At 40.1% G+C, this 15,562-nt stretch overlaps 1 protein-coding gene and 1 pseudogene across 4 annotated transcripts; one reads left to right on the top strand and one right to left on the bottom strand.

Annotated features, from left to right (window-relative positions):
* Window positions 1-3,119: 3,119 nt before the first annotated feature.
* Window positions 3,120-3,675, bottom strand: LOC147437419 (uncharacterized; annotated as a pseudogene).
* Window positions 3,676-4,075: 400 nt separating this feature from the next.
* LOC147437418 (two-component response regulator ORR23-like) lies at window positions 4,076-8,953 on the top strand. Of its 4 annotated transcripts, XM_086486953.1 has the most exons (9): window positions 4,076-4,440; window positions 4,525-4,577; window positions 4,724-4,862; window positions 5,485-5,604; window positions 6,191-6,547; window positions 7,412-7,488; window positions 7,592-8,252; window positions 8,342-8,379; window positions 8,537-8,953. In XM_086486953.1, the coding sequence occupies exons 1-9, from the start codon at window positions 4,377-4,379 to the stop codon at window positions 8,663-8,665; spliced, it is 1,638 nt and encodes a 545-aa protein (XP_086343079.1). In that variant the 5' UTR covers window positions 4,076-4,376; the 3' UTR covers window positions 8,666-8,953. The 4 variants fall into 4 exon arrangements, with proteins under 4 accessions (XP_086343079.1, XP_086343077.1, XP_086343076.1 ...); XM_086486951.1 differs by having other exon boundaries at window positions 4,077-4,862; window positions 5,452-5,604; window positions 7,592-8,379; window positions 8,533-8,953; XM_086486950.1 differs by having other exon boundaries at window positions 4,078-4,862; window positions 5,452-5,604; window positions 7,592-8,379; window positions 8,537-8,673.
* The last annotated feature ends 6,609 nt before the right edge of the window (window positions 8,954-15,562 follow it).

Genomic DNA, 15,562 nt, shown 5'->3' with positions numbered 1-15,562 from the left:
ATCAATTTAATATGAGAAAATCATTTGGGTTAGTTAGATATTAGATTTTATGACAGGAGAGGTTGGAGACCCAAACGCTCCTCGTAAGTTGAGAACTAGGAGGGGGTCCTCTACTCCTAAGGGTACCGATCAAATACGTCAGGTTAGTTTAAATTTTTTGCTCTTGTTGAAGTTGACTTCTATTAGAGAGCTATGATTTAATGACTTTTTGTAATGAAGCCTAACTTAGGAGCGTCAAATTAAATATTGATGTGTACTTTTGGTCTTAGATGCCAAAACAACCTAATGGTACAGATTGTGGATATTACACAATGACTGTGATGTCAAAGTTTATCGAAGGCACACTTATGCAAAAGAAACCACGAAAATGGGTATGTGAACCTTTCAACCATTTACATATATTGCAAATTACAATGTTGGTGTGTTTCGAGTCGTAACTTGTTTTTCTCTTTTTGCATGTTGCAATTGAATAGCTATCCAAAGATTGGTTCTCTCATGGTGATGTGGAAAGTCTAAAGGAACATCTTGGTGAATGGATAAAGTGTCTCGTGCATGGAGTAGCAAAGGGAGACTTACTTAGCCAAGATCCGGGATATCTATTTTTTGTGCAAGTTTGTCGTGTGTACACCAAGAAAACTTCTTTGCCACTTACGACGGTGGTAGTTTTTCTGGTGCAAGTTTGTCATGTGTACACCAAGAAAACTTCTTTGCCACTTACGACGGTGGTAGTTTTTCTCAGTTTTGATTCGGTATATGTAAGGACATATGGGTTTAATTTGAATCAATTCTTGGTATTTTCCCAAGCTTTGTTGTTAAGCTATGCGAATACGTGTCGATTGCTTAAGCATTGTTTGGAAAATTTTGCTTGCTTTGGTGTTAATGTTGCATTAGTGTCAAATGCAATTACTTTGGGGTTGATGCTTGATATGGCTCTTGGTGTTAATGTTGCTTTGTGAGAGCGAAAAAAGTTAATAGATACGAAGGCTACTCTTGTTATCATGTGTACGTAGCAAAGTATGCTTGAGTGGTTCACACTCCAAGTGGCTCTAAATGTAGCAAATCTCCCATCACAATTTACCTCACATAATTTACCTCGCGCTCTCACAAAGTATTGGAGCTTCTATACACCAAAATTGGAGTGAAGAAACACTAACTAAAATCGCACGTGGAAAATACTAATCCATGACCACAATCTTTGACATCCAAATCTATTTGACACTGTAATCTACTTGACATATAATTTGTTATCTTGTTAGCGAAGTAATTTAGGCTACCTATTGGTACTAAAGGCACAAAATATGGATTGCTTTCTTGGTTTTTGAAGTGACCAAGGGTACCCTAAATTAGTTGTAGGTACCAAAACCACAGAAAAGGGTATGATTTCTGGTTTTTGAAGTAATCTAGGGTACCCTAGATTACCTGTTGAGACCAAAAACACAAAATAGAGGCTGATTGCTGTTTTGATAAGTAATCTAGGGTACCCTAGATTACTTATTGGAAGTAAACTAGGGTACCCTAGATTACTTATTTAAAGTAATCTAGGGTATTGGTGGGAGGTAATCTAAGGTGCTAAGGATTTCTTTTGATAGGCAATCTAACATTATCTAAGGCGCCCAAAAGGGTTAGTGAAGTAATCTTGGGTATCCCTGATTACTAGTGGGAAGTAATCTAGGGTACTCCCCACACCAAAAGGACTTTCTCTCTGGTTAGTCAAGTAATATAGTGTACCCTATATTACTTATGGGAAGTAATCTAGGGAACCCTAGTATACTTGTGGTTAGTCAAGTAATATAGTGTACCTTATATTACTTATGGGAAGTAATCTAGGGAACTCTAGTATACCTGTGGGCACTTTCCACACATGAAAAGGTTACTCTCTGGTTAGTGAAGTAATCTAGGGTACCCTAGTTTACCTGTGGACACTTTCCACAAGTAAACTAGATTACTTATTGGAAGTAATCTAGATTACTCTCTGGTTAGTGAAGTAATCTAGGGTACCCTAGTTTACCTGTGGGCACTTTACACACATGAAAAGGTTACTCTCTGGTTAGTGAAGTAATCTAGGGTACCCTAGTTTACCTGTGGGCCCTATCCACAGGTAAACTAGGATACCCTAGTTTACTTATTGAAAATAAACTAGGATACCCTAGTTTACCTGTGGGCACTTTCCACACATGAAAATGTTACTCTCTGGTTAGTGAAGTAATCTAGGGTATCCTAGATTACCTAAAGGAAGTAATGTACCCTAGATTACATGTGTGCACTTTCCACACACAAAAAGGTTGCTCTTTGGTCAGTGAAGTAATCTAGGGTACCCTAGATTACCTGTGGAAAGTAATACAGGGCACCAAGTATTTCTTTTGACATGCAACCTAACATTATCTATGGCACCCAAAAGGGGTAGTGATGTAATCAAGGGTATCCTAGATTACTATTGGGAAGTAATCTAGGATACTCCCCACACCAAAAGGACTTGCTCTCTGGTTAGTCAAGTAATATAGTGTACCCTAGATTACTTATGGGAAGTAATCTAGGGTACCCTGGTTTACCTGTGGGCACTTTCCACACATGAAAAGGTTGCTCTTTGGTTAGTGAAGTAATCTAGGGTACCCTAGATTACCTGTGTGCACTTTCCTCACATCAAACGATTGCTCTCTGGTTAGTGAAGTAATCTAGGGTACCCTAGATTACCTAAAGGAAGTAATCTAGGGTACCCTAGATTACCTGTGTGCACTTTCCACACTAAATAACTTAAAGAGTACTAAATATAAGAGACACATCAAAATTCAAGTTAAGTTTCAATGTAGCATCTGTATGGCTAAATGAACGACCTTTGTGAAGGTATATGATCTTTTGTGACTTTGGAAGATGTGCCCTTTTTTGAAGAGCGTGCCATTCTTAACCTAACCTTGTACTTTACCATGAATCTGCTAGAACCTTGTCCACATCATTTTTGTTTGTGAAAATTTCAAGCAATGGTACTCTATTGAGATCCAAACCTTGGTGGGAAGAAGATTCAACCCTACTCTTGACACATTGACATTCACACGATGCAATGAGTGCCTTGATATAAGAACGTGGTATTCCAAAATGTTGCAAATCAATACACCATTGTAATTTCAAGGTGTCCATGGTAGCATTAAGACCTTTATGATCCCCCCTTCCTTCATTGCAATGAGCGGCTAATACTAGGCCCTCCCAATCCTCAATACAAGCAATCTTTAACTTGGGTTCCTGTTTCAAGCAAGTAAGACCTTTATGATCCCCCCTTCCTTCATTGCAATGAGCGGCTAATACTAGGCCCTCCCAATCCTCAATACAAGCAATCTTTAACTTGGGTTCCTGTTTCAAGCAAAGTGCTAATTTCTCACCCTCTACCACCAAGCAAAGCCAGTCTCTAAATTGTCTCCACTTCTTGAGATCATGTACATTGCTTCTCTTGCAACCTTTCAAATCCTCAAGGGTTGTCGGCATCGCATCTTGTAGAGACAAAACCATTACATTGTAAGTTTCCCTATCAAAGGAGAAGTACATGGAGGATGTAAAATCAAGAGGATTTGGTCGCCGAACATGTAATCCTTGAGCATCTACTTCATCCTCTTCATCGTTGTCGAAGCTCGATTATGAATTGCTTGTAACACTGGCACTATCTTCACTTGTCATCACCCAATCCATTGTAGACTAATCAATGATCCTCAAGGAATGGAGCAAAGATAATTCATAGCTCCAATTTGTGGAGACATTAATCAGAGAAATGAGCAAACCGTTGAAAACCCCACTAGCTCCCTTTTTACACAACTGTAAACTAGGAAACCCTAGTTTACTTTTTACACAAAAGTAAACTAGGGTTCCCTAGTTTACAATTGGGTAGCCGCCATGCTTAATGACATTCGTCCATAGATTTTTAATAAGAGTATAAAAATCTGTCAGTAATATGCTCCACTGAGTACTTTACGGGTCCCAAAAGCCCCCATATTTAATGCTTAATCGAAAATCTTTGGGCGTGCACTTTTTGTCAAAAAGTAAACCAAGGTTCCCTAGTTTACTTTTATGGCGCCCGAAGAAATCAACGCTATCCGCCCTCCATCCCACCCCCAATCAAGCACCGCCCTTGATCCCACCCTGAGGTGCCAGTGCCACCTAGTCCTGAGGAGCGGCGAGCACAGTAGCATACGAGTTTCCCAGATAGCTGGCGAGTACAAAGAACTGAGGATGCAGGGTGTAGAAATAGAAAGAGCCCACAGAAAGAGGGGCGCGCTGCAGCGGCGCAGCCTTTCTTCGGGGGGGGGCATCATTCAATTTCCAGGCTGGCCCTCGAGGATGCACCAAACGGCAGCGCTATTTTGTAGCAGAGCAAGTGCGGGACAGAGCCAGCCATGTGGACTGTGGACTGTGGAGTCTGGACACCTCCTCATTCTGCAGTTTTAGATTCTGCCACATGTGGGCTTCGGACACACACACTTTTTTTCCTTTTTGTTGTAATTTCGGACACACACACACACGAGCTCTCTCTGCTGTCTGCAGCATTCGGGTTCTCCTTCCTCTCTCTGTTCGTCTGCCTCTTTGCGTTCTTGTGGGTATGCTTTCTCCATCGTCGATTCCTGTGCTCGACGCTGGCTCATCAGCAGCTTATCCATGGCGGCCTTCTGCGGCCTCAGCTTGCCCTGCCACCAGAACATAACGCAAGTTTCTAGCGCTTGTATGCAGTATTATTTTGATGCAGGCGCTTCCTCCTCCTTCCAAAGCATATTCCTCCCGCATGGACACCTTCTCGCCTATTGGCCTCCACGTGCTCGTGGTGGATGACGACCCCCTTTGCTTGCTTGCTCTGGAAAGAATGCTCAAGCAATGCAGCTACAAAGGTAAGTCTTTTCAAGCTATCTTCAACAGAGCAATGCTGTAAACTAGCTTCTTCAATAGAGCAATGCCGTGAATAAATCAATTTTAGGCGTGCAAGCCAGCTACACACACACACTTTTGTTTTATATTAATGTGCCAGCTACACACACACACACACACACACACACACACACACACACACACACACACACACACACAAGCTGCTTCTCTGAATTGGGTGTCTGTTCATGTGAAGGTAATGTGTGTGTGTGTGTGCGTGTGCGCGCGCGCGGGTGAGCGCACGCCTGCGTGCAAAGGGCGAGAAAATTGACCATGTGAACTTACCAAGTGAATTTGTGCGTTTCCTCTTCGAGAGTTTAGGGTTTAAGGTTTTAAATTTAGGGTTTAAGGTTTAGTTCCATCTAGCTCAGTAATTCAGGGTTTAGAGTTTAGCTCAATCTAGCTTAGTACATTCTTTTATTGGATGAAAACGCGTAAAGTAATTCAATTCCTTCACTTTCTCATGTTTAAGCTTTCAATTTCGCTATTTATTGCAAAGCTGACTAATGAGAATTTTTTGTTGGCCTGCCATTTTTGCTAATGATGCTTCAGTAACCACTTGTATATGTGCGAAAAATGCTTTAGACGTACTGAGGGATAGCGAGGAGGCAGTTGACCTTGTATTGAGCGACGTCTATATGCCAGATGTGGATGGATTCAAACTGCTGGAGATCATCGGGCTTGAGCTAGACCTTCCAGTGATAAGTAATCTCTCTCTCTCTCTTTTTTTTGTGTGTGTGTGGGGTCATACCCTGGATTTTGATGGTAATGAAGCTCAAACATTCAAGCTGAACACAGGTTTTTTGACCTTAATGGCATTTCTTTTGTCCAAACCTTTGAGTTTACAATGCTTCAAGTCAAATGATACACTTGTATGTAGTGTGTTTTTGTGTGTGAATGCCATTACTGCATGTATGTTACAAGAATGTCAAATATATGTATGACGTAGTGTGTGTGTGTGTGTGTGGTATACATTGGATTTTGATGGTAATGAAGCTCTAATGTTCAAGTTGAACGCAGCTTTTTTGAAATGGCATTTCTTGTTCTTAATCTCAATTGTCTTCAGGGTTTCCTAAATGTTAAGCATGATATGTATGGATCAAGCGACATTATCATCGAGTATATGTAAATGTGTATAAGTTAACCTAAATGCTTAATCTTAATAGACGCCATTATGCTTGCCTTTATTTATTTTTTTATAGATAACATAAATGCTTAAATCTTATTAGACACCATTATTTTTTCCTTTCAAGGATTATTTTTAACTCTTAAAGACAAACAACACTTGCAGTGATGTCTGCTAATGGCGACACTGGTGTCGTCATGAAAGGTATCACACATGGTGCATGTGATTACCTCATCAAGCCAGTGAGAATAGAGGAGCTTAGAAACGTTTGGCAGCATGTCGTTCGAAGAAAGGGAACAGATTCTCCTACTAATTCGGGACCGTCTTGTGGAGACAATAATGAGGTCTCAAGTTTATGCGGGTCGACAGAGAACCTGTCCAAGAAGCGCAAAGAAGTTAGTGTCATGGGCGAGAATATGCACAATATAGAGGATGTCAGCAATCTCAAGAGGGCACGAGTAAATTGGACTCCTGATTTGCATCAACGCTTTGTGAATGCAGTGAATCAGCTAGGGGTAGACAGTAAGTTCTTAACCCTGAAGATGTTCTTGCTTTGAGGTGGCTCTCTTAATTAATTTTGAAGGTGTGCTATAGTATGATGCCTTAAGGTGTTTGGTGATGGAATTGCATGCATTTATGCAGGCTTTTTGGGTCATTTCTTGCTTTATAGGTAGACTTCAAGTACTGAGGTTTATTAAAGCGCACAAGCCTTAGTGAAGAAGGGAGCTAAGCATACATTTGTTAATTTTTTACACACACTTGACCTACCTTTGCATGTGAAGCATTGAAATTTTTATTGATTTCTATTTGTCACAAATGGATTTTTTCTTTAAAAGCCTCATACGACTGCACAACTGATGGAGCAATAGTGTCATAGGGATTTGAGGGCAATAGTCACAAGAAGTTTTGGATATATTCGCACAATAATTCACACCGGGCCGGCGGTCCCCTGCCCCCAATCGTACCTAGCTAGGTATGCCGTGCCTCCCTCACAGAAGCTCATGATGTTATGCATTGTATGACCACCGGGCCGGCGGTCCCCTGCCCCCAATCGTACCTAGCTAGGTATGCCGTGCCTCCCGAGCATAAGCTCATGATGTTATGCTTTGTATCAAAAACATTGAAAAAGGCTCCCTTTTCCTTCATGAGAAAATTTCTAAATCTTCTTGTGAGTGTCATAGGGATTTGAGAAATTAGTCCTATAAATAGGCATTTCCTCCCAAAATATTACCTTTTCACCTTGTTTCATTATGTCTGTTGGTTGTGCAGAGCATAACTGCAAATGCCTTGTTAATTATATGGATAGTAATGGGAGTGCATGATATTAAACAGAGTGTTGTCCAACTCTTTTGATGGTATAGCTTTGCATTGCTCTTGTGATTGTAGAGTCCGCTCCGAAGAAGGTACTTGATGTAATGAGTGTTAAAGGCTTAACCCGGGAGAATGTGGCAAGTCATTTGCAGGTCTGGTCTGTCCCTGCCATAGCTAAAAAGCTTATGTTCATCATCATCTTGGTGTTTTTCTCATTGCTGGACAGTATGTTTGTTTCAACATCTATACTTGCAGAAATATCGCCTTTACTTGAAGCGGTTGAGTGGAGTCACGCCAGAGCCTTGCCCAATTGCTTCATTCCAGGCTTCCAAAGGGGGGCAATCCGGTGGCACCATGCGCATCATGCCTGGGGGTAAGAGCTCAAGCTTGACTTCTGCAACGAAAGGACTTAGTCTCTGTAGGTCCAGCTTGGGTGCTCAAAGTTTGGATGTAAAAGCCATGAATTTGCCTCAATTCAAGGCGGCCAATGATCAGAAGCAGAGGCAGATGAATGCCAATAGGGCGCAAGTGCTCCAAGCTCTTGGATTTGTCGAATCACATCCTGATCGAAATGCTTCTTTTGATATGCACGCATACGTACCCAAGAATCATCTGCTTTCAAGCCTTTCGATGCCTAGTGAAAATGCTCTGAGCGCTTCTCAGCCGCGTCAGCAATATGATAATGAAGTGGGATTAAAGCCATTTAGTGCACAAGTGGAAGGTTTTGTCAGCAATTGGAACATCAAACCCACCACAAGCAGAGTGTGTGCGGCAGCATCAAGCATGCAAGTACATGGAAATTACAATACCATCAATTCTGAGAACAAAAGAGATGATTGCTCTAATTTAGAGATGCAGACAAGCGACAACATTGATATACGGATTGCAGACATGTTTTGTTACACCCCCATGGAGGGTACGATCAACGACATGAGTTTGGATGCATTGGATCTAGCACAAAAACAAGAGCAGCTCGATGTTTCTGATTATCTCATGGATGAAGAGGATTTGTCTTTTTGACAACCAGAGTTTATATTCTAAAGGTTTGTGTGTGCGTATGTGTGTGTGAGTATATATAAATAGACACAGGAAATGATCTTTAGACAGCCAAATGGCTCTAACAGAAAATAGGTTTAAGCATTAAAATGGGTTTCTCTTTGATAATTAAAGGAATTCTTTCCTTTTTGTCATGTAAGGCAGGTACTGAAGGATGAAGAAGGCCAGTTACAGGTGACCAAGGTTGTTCCACGACACCTCGAGTTACTGCAGCAAGGGTTCGGCTTTGAGGGTGTTTTATTCACCAAGTTTGCGGCCCCGACTCTTTGGTAGTGGCGGTGTCTTTGGGATTTTTCTGTGGTTAACACTGACCCTTTGACAGTGGTTTTGCAGCTTGAGATAGGTGACTATTGCTGATGGAGCATACAAGCAAGAACTGTGTACGAGGGAAAGTCTTAGCCTATAGAAATTTGCCATGATTTTTTGAATAAAAAAGAGCTTCATTTATTTGTAAATAGGATCCCTCGAATAGTCCTGCGAATATTTCTTCTTTTTGTATTAGCCCATAGACATGTTGTTTTTTTCACTTGGGGTTTAAAAAGAGCTTTATTTTTTAGTAAATAGTATCCATCGATTGTTGATTAGTCTTTGTGCAAATCTTTCTTCCTTTTGGCCTTTTTCCTTGGGTTCCAAATGGCTGTTTTTTTTGTAAATAGGATCCTTTGCATTTAGCATTATGGTTAAGTCCTTATGCAAAATCTTCTTTCCTTTTGTCCTTTTGTCCTTTTTCCTTGTAGATTTTAGCTAGAAACCTGGATGCTTACATCTTAAGACTAGGAGAGGGTTTCTCACTGAAGGGCAATTGTAGCTTTATGTTTGGTGGGCAAGGGGTGCTTCCTGTAAGCTGAAATTGAGGGATAATTTTTTTATTTATTGGAAAACCCAATAAGCCCGGACTGAATATATTGGAAACTTTCACTTTGCTGTTGCAAGATGCCTATTAAAAGTTTGCAAGTACTTATGTGCAGGTGCAGGGCTAGAGAAATACATTTTTCCTAACCGATCAGAATAAGGGGAAACTTGAAATTCTCCCAGTTTTTAGGTCAAAATTTGAAGCTTTTGCCGGTAATTACACTAAAACTTGTGTAAATTTGCTTGTTTTCTTAAAGGCAATCTCAAAATCTAACCAGGATTCCATAATTGCAACCGGTTAAAATACACTAGACCCCGGTTTTTTTCTAACACCTGTGCAGGTGACCTAATGAATTGGTACCAGGAATTGTACAAGGAGCAATTAACCATTGATAGCTTCGAATATATCGACTTCTAGCGAATCGCTTTGATGATTAATGGATCTTATCATCTTTCATTCTCACCTGCTTAGGATCGATCTTTACAAAGGTTAAGGATGCCGAAAATGTGGGACTGATTACTTCAAAACAAGGCGTCCATGGCCAAGGTTTTTTGTTGTGCATAGGCTCAAATTCATACATCCCCCTTTCTGCCAAAGGGAAAAATTTAGGGTTGGGGGTTTACATGATTAGATGGAAAATAGAGTTATTGGTTGAAGTTACTTGCATCAATACCAAGCTTCCAACACTTGCTTTCACGTGAATTGTATGCTGTTTTTGAGCGAGTGCCTGCCCATATCAAGGCCCACTTGATGACCTATTTATGAAATATGAGCAAACCCACAGGCAAAGTGTCCTCTTAATCAGGCTAATGCTAAAGCTATAAAGGGAGGTGGCCACATTGATAGCATGGGGCCCTCTCTAGTGCTAGAAGTTATATAGAGGTATGGATGGGAGGGTCTACAATTGTCCCTCGTCGGTGCTAATGGTGGAGCCAAGCTTGAATGTCTAATCCTTAAGGTATTCAAATTAATTTGCATTTTAGGTGGGTGTCATTGGGATGGACAACTACTTGCAAGGGGTGGACCAGGTGGTATATTTGTGAAAAAATGTGGTTGGGCTCAATTATTTATTAGATGGGTGGCCTTGCCTCTAGCCATATTTTCAAGGTCTTGGCCAATTTCCAAATGTTTTTCATGAACCTACACAGTAGGGTTTGATCTATGTCGCACACCGTGAGAGTTGAGTACACTCACAAATTGTTGCTAAAGGCCGCTCGTTGAAAGAATAGGACGAGTTTCAAATTAAAATAGAGTGTGGAAGCCCTATGGTAGATTGTCAGATCCTCAATGTGAATCTCCCTAGAAGCCCTTTCTAGATTGCATTATGTGAGTCGCCACAACTTATTCTAGCAAGGTACGCTCTCGATACTTGTTTTGGTTAAAAATTGAATGCTTCCTATGCATTGTTGCACTCATTTGTAGGATGGCCCTTTACAATTGGATGTCCTAATTTTTCACGGATTTTGAGGGCCTATGGCCAAGGCTCTTAACATTGATAATACATTCTAGGTTTGGCTCCTTGGCTTTGTCTTCATTCGTACACATTACAAAGATGGAAATGCACTAGAAAATTAATCAGGTTGCTCCATTTTTGGACTTGGTTGTATGTTCTCTTTATGTGTGGGATTCATGGAACGGGCTCTTAAAAAGAGAGCTCTTTGTTCCTCGTGTGTATCCTCTCTAGATTTTCATGTATGTTACAAAGGTGTACACCCTTGTCACATGGAGGCTACCCCTTCATCTATATTTTAGCCACTTGTATGTATTGTGGATTGGATAACAATCACCTCCGTGGTTCCCTCCATTAATGGCCAAGTATCCATCAAATCATAGCAAAATCCTAGCTACCTTACTATTTTTATATAAAGCTCTATCTCTATACACATTGTAAGAGCATTGTATCAAGCTAATGAGTTGATCAAATTATGTTTTGCGTCATCCTAACGAGCTCATTAATGTTTTAAGCATTTAATCAAGTGTACATCACTAACACTTTGAATGCCACCTTAATTCATCTACTCAATGTCCAACATGTAACGTAGCCCTATAAAGGTTAGTACTTCCAAAAATGAAGTGCGCGTGCGAGAGCGTGTGCAACAATGAAGTGCATGTGCAAGAGCGTGTGTGTGTGTGCAACAATGGACAAGAGAGAAGAAGAGAGGAGACACAAGTTTGGGTGGACTCCAAATTAAGTAGTGTTAGGGTACATACATACAATACAGGTAGACAATGACCATGATCATCTAGCCAATGCTCATGAGTGCCTGACAATGTAGAAGATGAGCAGGATTCTTAGTGGTATGAATCTTGGCAAGCTGCAATCGCTTGTTCTCAAGCACCTCAAAAATGAAGTGATACTTCATATCCACATGCTTTATCTTTGCATGAAACACTAGATTCTTTGCCAATTGTTTGGCTATCACAATGTAACACATGCATCTCAACATTGATTCCCAAGTCTCCCACTAGCTGACCAAGCCATATAGCTTCCTTGCAAGGTTGAAGTAGCAACATATTCAGTCTCTATAGTAGACAAGGTAACACAATCTTACAAACAAGATTGCTATGAAATTGCACCTCCAATGAATTCAAAAACATAGCATGAAGTGGACCTTCTCTTGTCCAAGTCTCCTGCATAATATGCATCCATGTAACCCATTACACATGCTTCCTTTCTTCCAAAGCAAATGCGCATGTCTTTTGTACCATTCAATTTTTGCATAACCCCTTTCATTGTCTCCCAATATATTTCTTGCCTAGATTTGACATATATTTGCTAACAACTCCCCATTGCAAAAGCAATATCAAGACGTGTTGCAATCATAGCATAAATCAAATTCCCAATTGCACATGAATAAGACAATGGAGTGCCATTTCAACCTTTTCCTAATCAAACTTAGGGAAATCATTTTTAGAAAATTTCACAAATGGAGGCAATGGAGTGCTCAATGCCTTCCTCCTTTCCATATGGAAACGCAACACTTCAGCAATGTACCCAGATTATGACAGATAGACCAATTTCTTGCATCTGTTTATCTTAATGCGCATGCCAAGGATATGGCTTGCTTCACCCATGTCTTCATTTCAAAGTTTGCATGTAACTTTGACTTCAAGACTAAAATCTCATCTCTGCAATTCTCAGCATTTAACATATCATCCACATAAAGGACCAAAATCAACAAACTACCATCTTTAGTTCGCTTAGTGTAGAGACAATGGTCCATATTGCTACCTTTGTACCCTTGAGACATCATAAAGGAGTAGAATTTACGATACCACTCCCTTGATGATTGTTTTAGACCATAAACAGTCTTTTCTAACTGACACACCAAGTCTTCATTGCCCTTCTCAACAAGACCTTCATGCTGCTGCTTCTAAACTCCTTGAAGATCACCATGCAAGAATTCCGTCTTGACATCCATCTGGTCAAGTTCCATGTCTTCTGTAGCAACCAACGCAAGTACACACCGCAAAGTAGTCATCTTGACAGTCGGAGAAAAGATCTCATCAAAGTTGATACCCTGCTGCTTAAATCCTTTAGCAACAAGTCGTGCCTTGTACTTGGGTTGATTATCATGAGGTGTAATTTTTTTCTTATACACCCATTTACATGGTAATTCCTTTTTACCTTTAGGCAATGGAACCAACTTCCAAGTTTAGATCTTATGCAACAAGTCCATTTCTAATTTCATACCTTTCTCCCATTTTGCCTTGCCATCCATTGACATGGCTTCCTTATAGCACGAAGGCTCTCCGCAATCTGTCAACATAATGTAGTCCAATGAGGGAGTAAAATCTATCAGGAGGCCCTAAAACTCTTGTAGACCTTCTAATGACTGCTTGAGATGGTTGTCCCTCACCAACATCTTGTACAACATGAGGATTTTGTCCTTGTTGTTTGACATTAGGCACTTCAACCCTATTGTGGACAAACCATAATCCATCTTCTTGGAAGAAAACTCTCATAACCTCCACTATATGCACATGCTTCTTATGCATCTTTTATTCATTGCAGTATACGTTATTGCTGCGAACTATCTTTTAAGCTTAAGGATCCCATAACCGAAATCCCATCTCGCCAGGATTTCCATAACCATGAAATATGTATTTCTTTGACTTAGGAGTTAACTTGCTTCGAAAGTCCTTTGGAACATGGCAATACGCTTCGCAGCCAAAGACTCTAAGATGCTTGTAAGAAGGTGGCTTCCCACACCAAAGCTCTTCAGATACCTTCTCATCTAAAGCCTTGTTATTAGGAGATCTATTAATAAGATGGACAAAAGTTGCTAACGCTTTTGTCCAAAATCCATTAGGCAACTCTGCATTAGACAACATGCTACATAACTTCTCTTGTATGGTACGGTTCATCCTCTTAGCAACACCATTTTGTGGAGGGTTATATGGAGCAATCAACTCTCTTTTGATGCCTTTGGAATCACAATTTTTTTTGAAAGGCTTTAATGACATACTCGCCACCATTTTCTGACCTTAAGCACTTGACTTTCTTTCCATACTGATTCTCCAATAATGTAACAAAATTTTTAAATTTTGAAAGAACTTCATCTTTCTTCTTGTGAGGATATACACACACTTACCCTGAGAAGTCATCTATGAATGTAACAAAGTATAATGAACCTCCCATGGATGCGTTAGGCATAGGTCCACACACATCACTATGCACTAACTTTAATGACTCACTTTTCTGAGTACTTCTCCTTTTGAGTGATGATTGTGTTTTTTTACCATAAAGATAATGCTCACAAACTGAAAATTTTGAGAAATTGAAGCCAGGAACATATGACCTAACCGGCGATGCCACAAAGGAACACTTGGCTGTTATACAAACTACATGGTTTTTAACATTGGATACATGTAGCATGTACAAAGTTCTAGACTTTGAACCATGTGCTACCACTAAAGAGCCTTTGGTGATCTTCCATGAACTATCACCAATGTAAAATCTTCAAATTTTGTCAATTTACCTCTATTGTTTCACATATGTAGGTTTGCCAAGTTTTTGGAAAAAAGCTTTTTTCGAGTGCTGCTTCCTATGTATTGTTGCACTCATTTGTAGGATGGCCCTTTAAATTTTGAATGGTCTCTAATTTTTCAAGGATTTTGAAGGCCTATGGCCAAGGCTCTTAACAGACTCTTATACATTCCAGGTTTGGCTCCTTGGCTTTGTCTTTATTTTTATATATTACAAAGATGAAAATGCACTAGAAAGTTAATCAGGTTGCTCCATTTTTGGACTTGGTTGTATGTCATCCTCTTATGTGTGGGATTAATGGAATGAGCTCTTAGAAAGAGAGCTCTTTGTTCCTCCTGTGTGTATCCTCTCTAGATTGTCATGTATGTTACACGAGGTGTACACCCTTGTCACATGGAGGCTACCCCTTCATCTACCTTTTAGCCACTTGTATGTATTGTGGAGTCTTACCATACACCGAGTGAACTTTACCGAGAAAAATAAGAACCCGAGCGAAACTTACTTACAAATAAGTGTGTGTGTGTGTGTGTGTGAGAGAGAGAGAGAGAGAGAGAGAGAGAGAGAGAGAGAGAGAGAGAGAGAGAGAGAGTTCTAAACAATTTCTCTACAAGATGAGGAAAAAATAAGGAACCTACAAGATAGCTACAACGAACAAAAAGTAGCATCATTTCTTAAAAACACTATTGTATTTGCAACATTGGACTGCATCACATACAAGAGAAAGAGTAAGAGAGTTGTAAACAATTTTTGCACGCAGGAAATTTCCAGAAATAAGGACAATACAAGAACTCTACAACCAATAAAAAATATGACATTTCAACAAAAACATTGTCTCTTCATTTCAACAAACTTTTATAATGACGAATCACGCTCATCAATTAAGACATGTCTTTTATGTGGCTTGTCGAGAGGACGCAGATCGTATCTTGGATCTCGCACCATCCTTCTTGCTTGTGCCTCAATGTATACCGGCAAGGCACTTCAATGAAACAAAAATTAATTCATCAAAGATCAACTCAATAGAAATGACCACAAAAATACACATAACTACATCAACAACCTACTATGATGTCATAGCATGGTAGGTAAAGATACTAGTCTCCTAAAACCCAAATGTATGACAAGAGATAAAAATTAAGAAAACACATGTATGTCGTATGAAGTATGTCCATGTACATAACATGACAAGATAAAATGCTCACAAGTCATCAAACGAGTTTCCACCCAATGGTATGTCTCCCTCATCCACCACATCTGCAGATGTCGATGCCTCCCGTCTCTCTCGCCCACTAGACTGAGACTGAAGTATAGGCAGCACATACGTCGA

The sequence above is a fragment of the Adiantum capillus-veneris genome, chromosome 17, assembly GCF_014529385.1.
Source record: "Adiantum capillus-veneris isolate H3 chromosome 17, ASM1452938v2, whole genome shotgun sequence".
In the NCBI taxonomy this organism is placed as follows: Eukaryota; Viridiplantae; Streptophyta; class Polypodiopsida; order Polypodiales; family Pteridaceae; genus Adiantum; species Adiantum capillus-veneris.
Note: the sequence above shows the minus strand (reverse complement) of the source record. Positions and strands in the feature narration are given on the sequence as shown.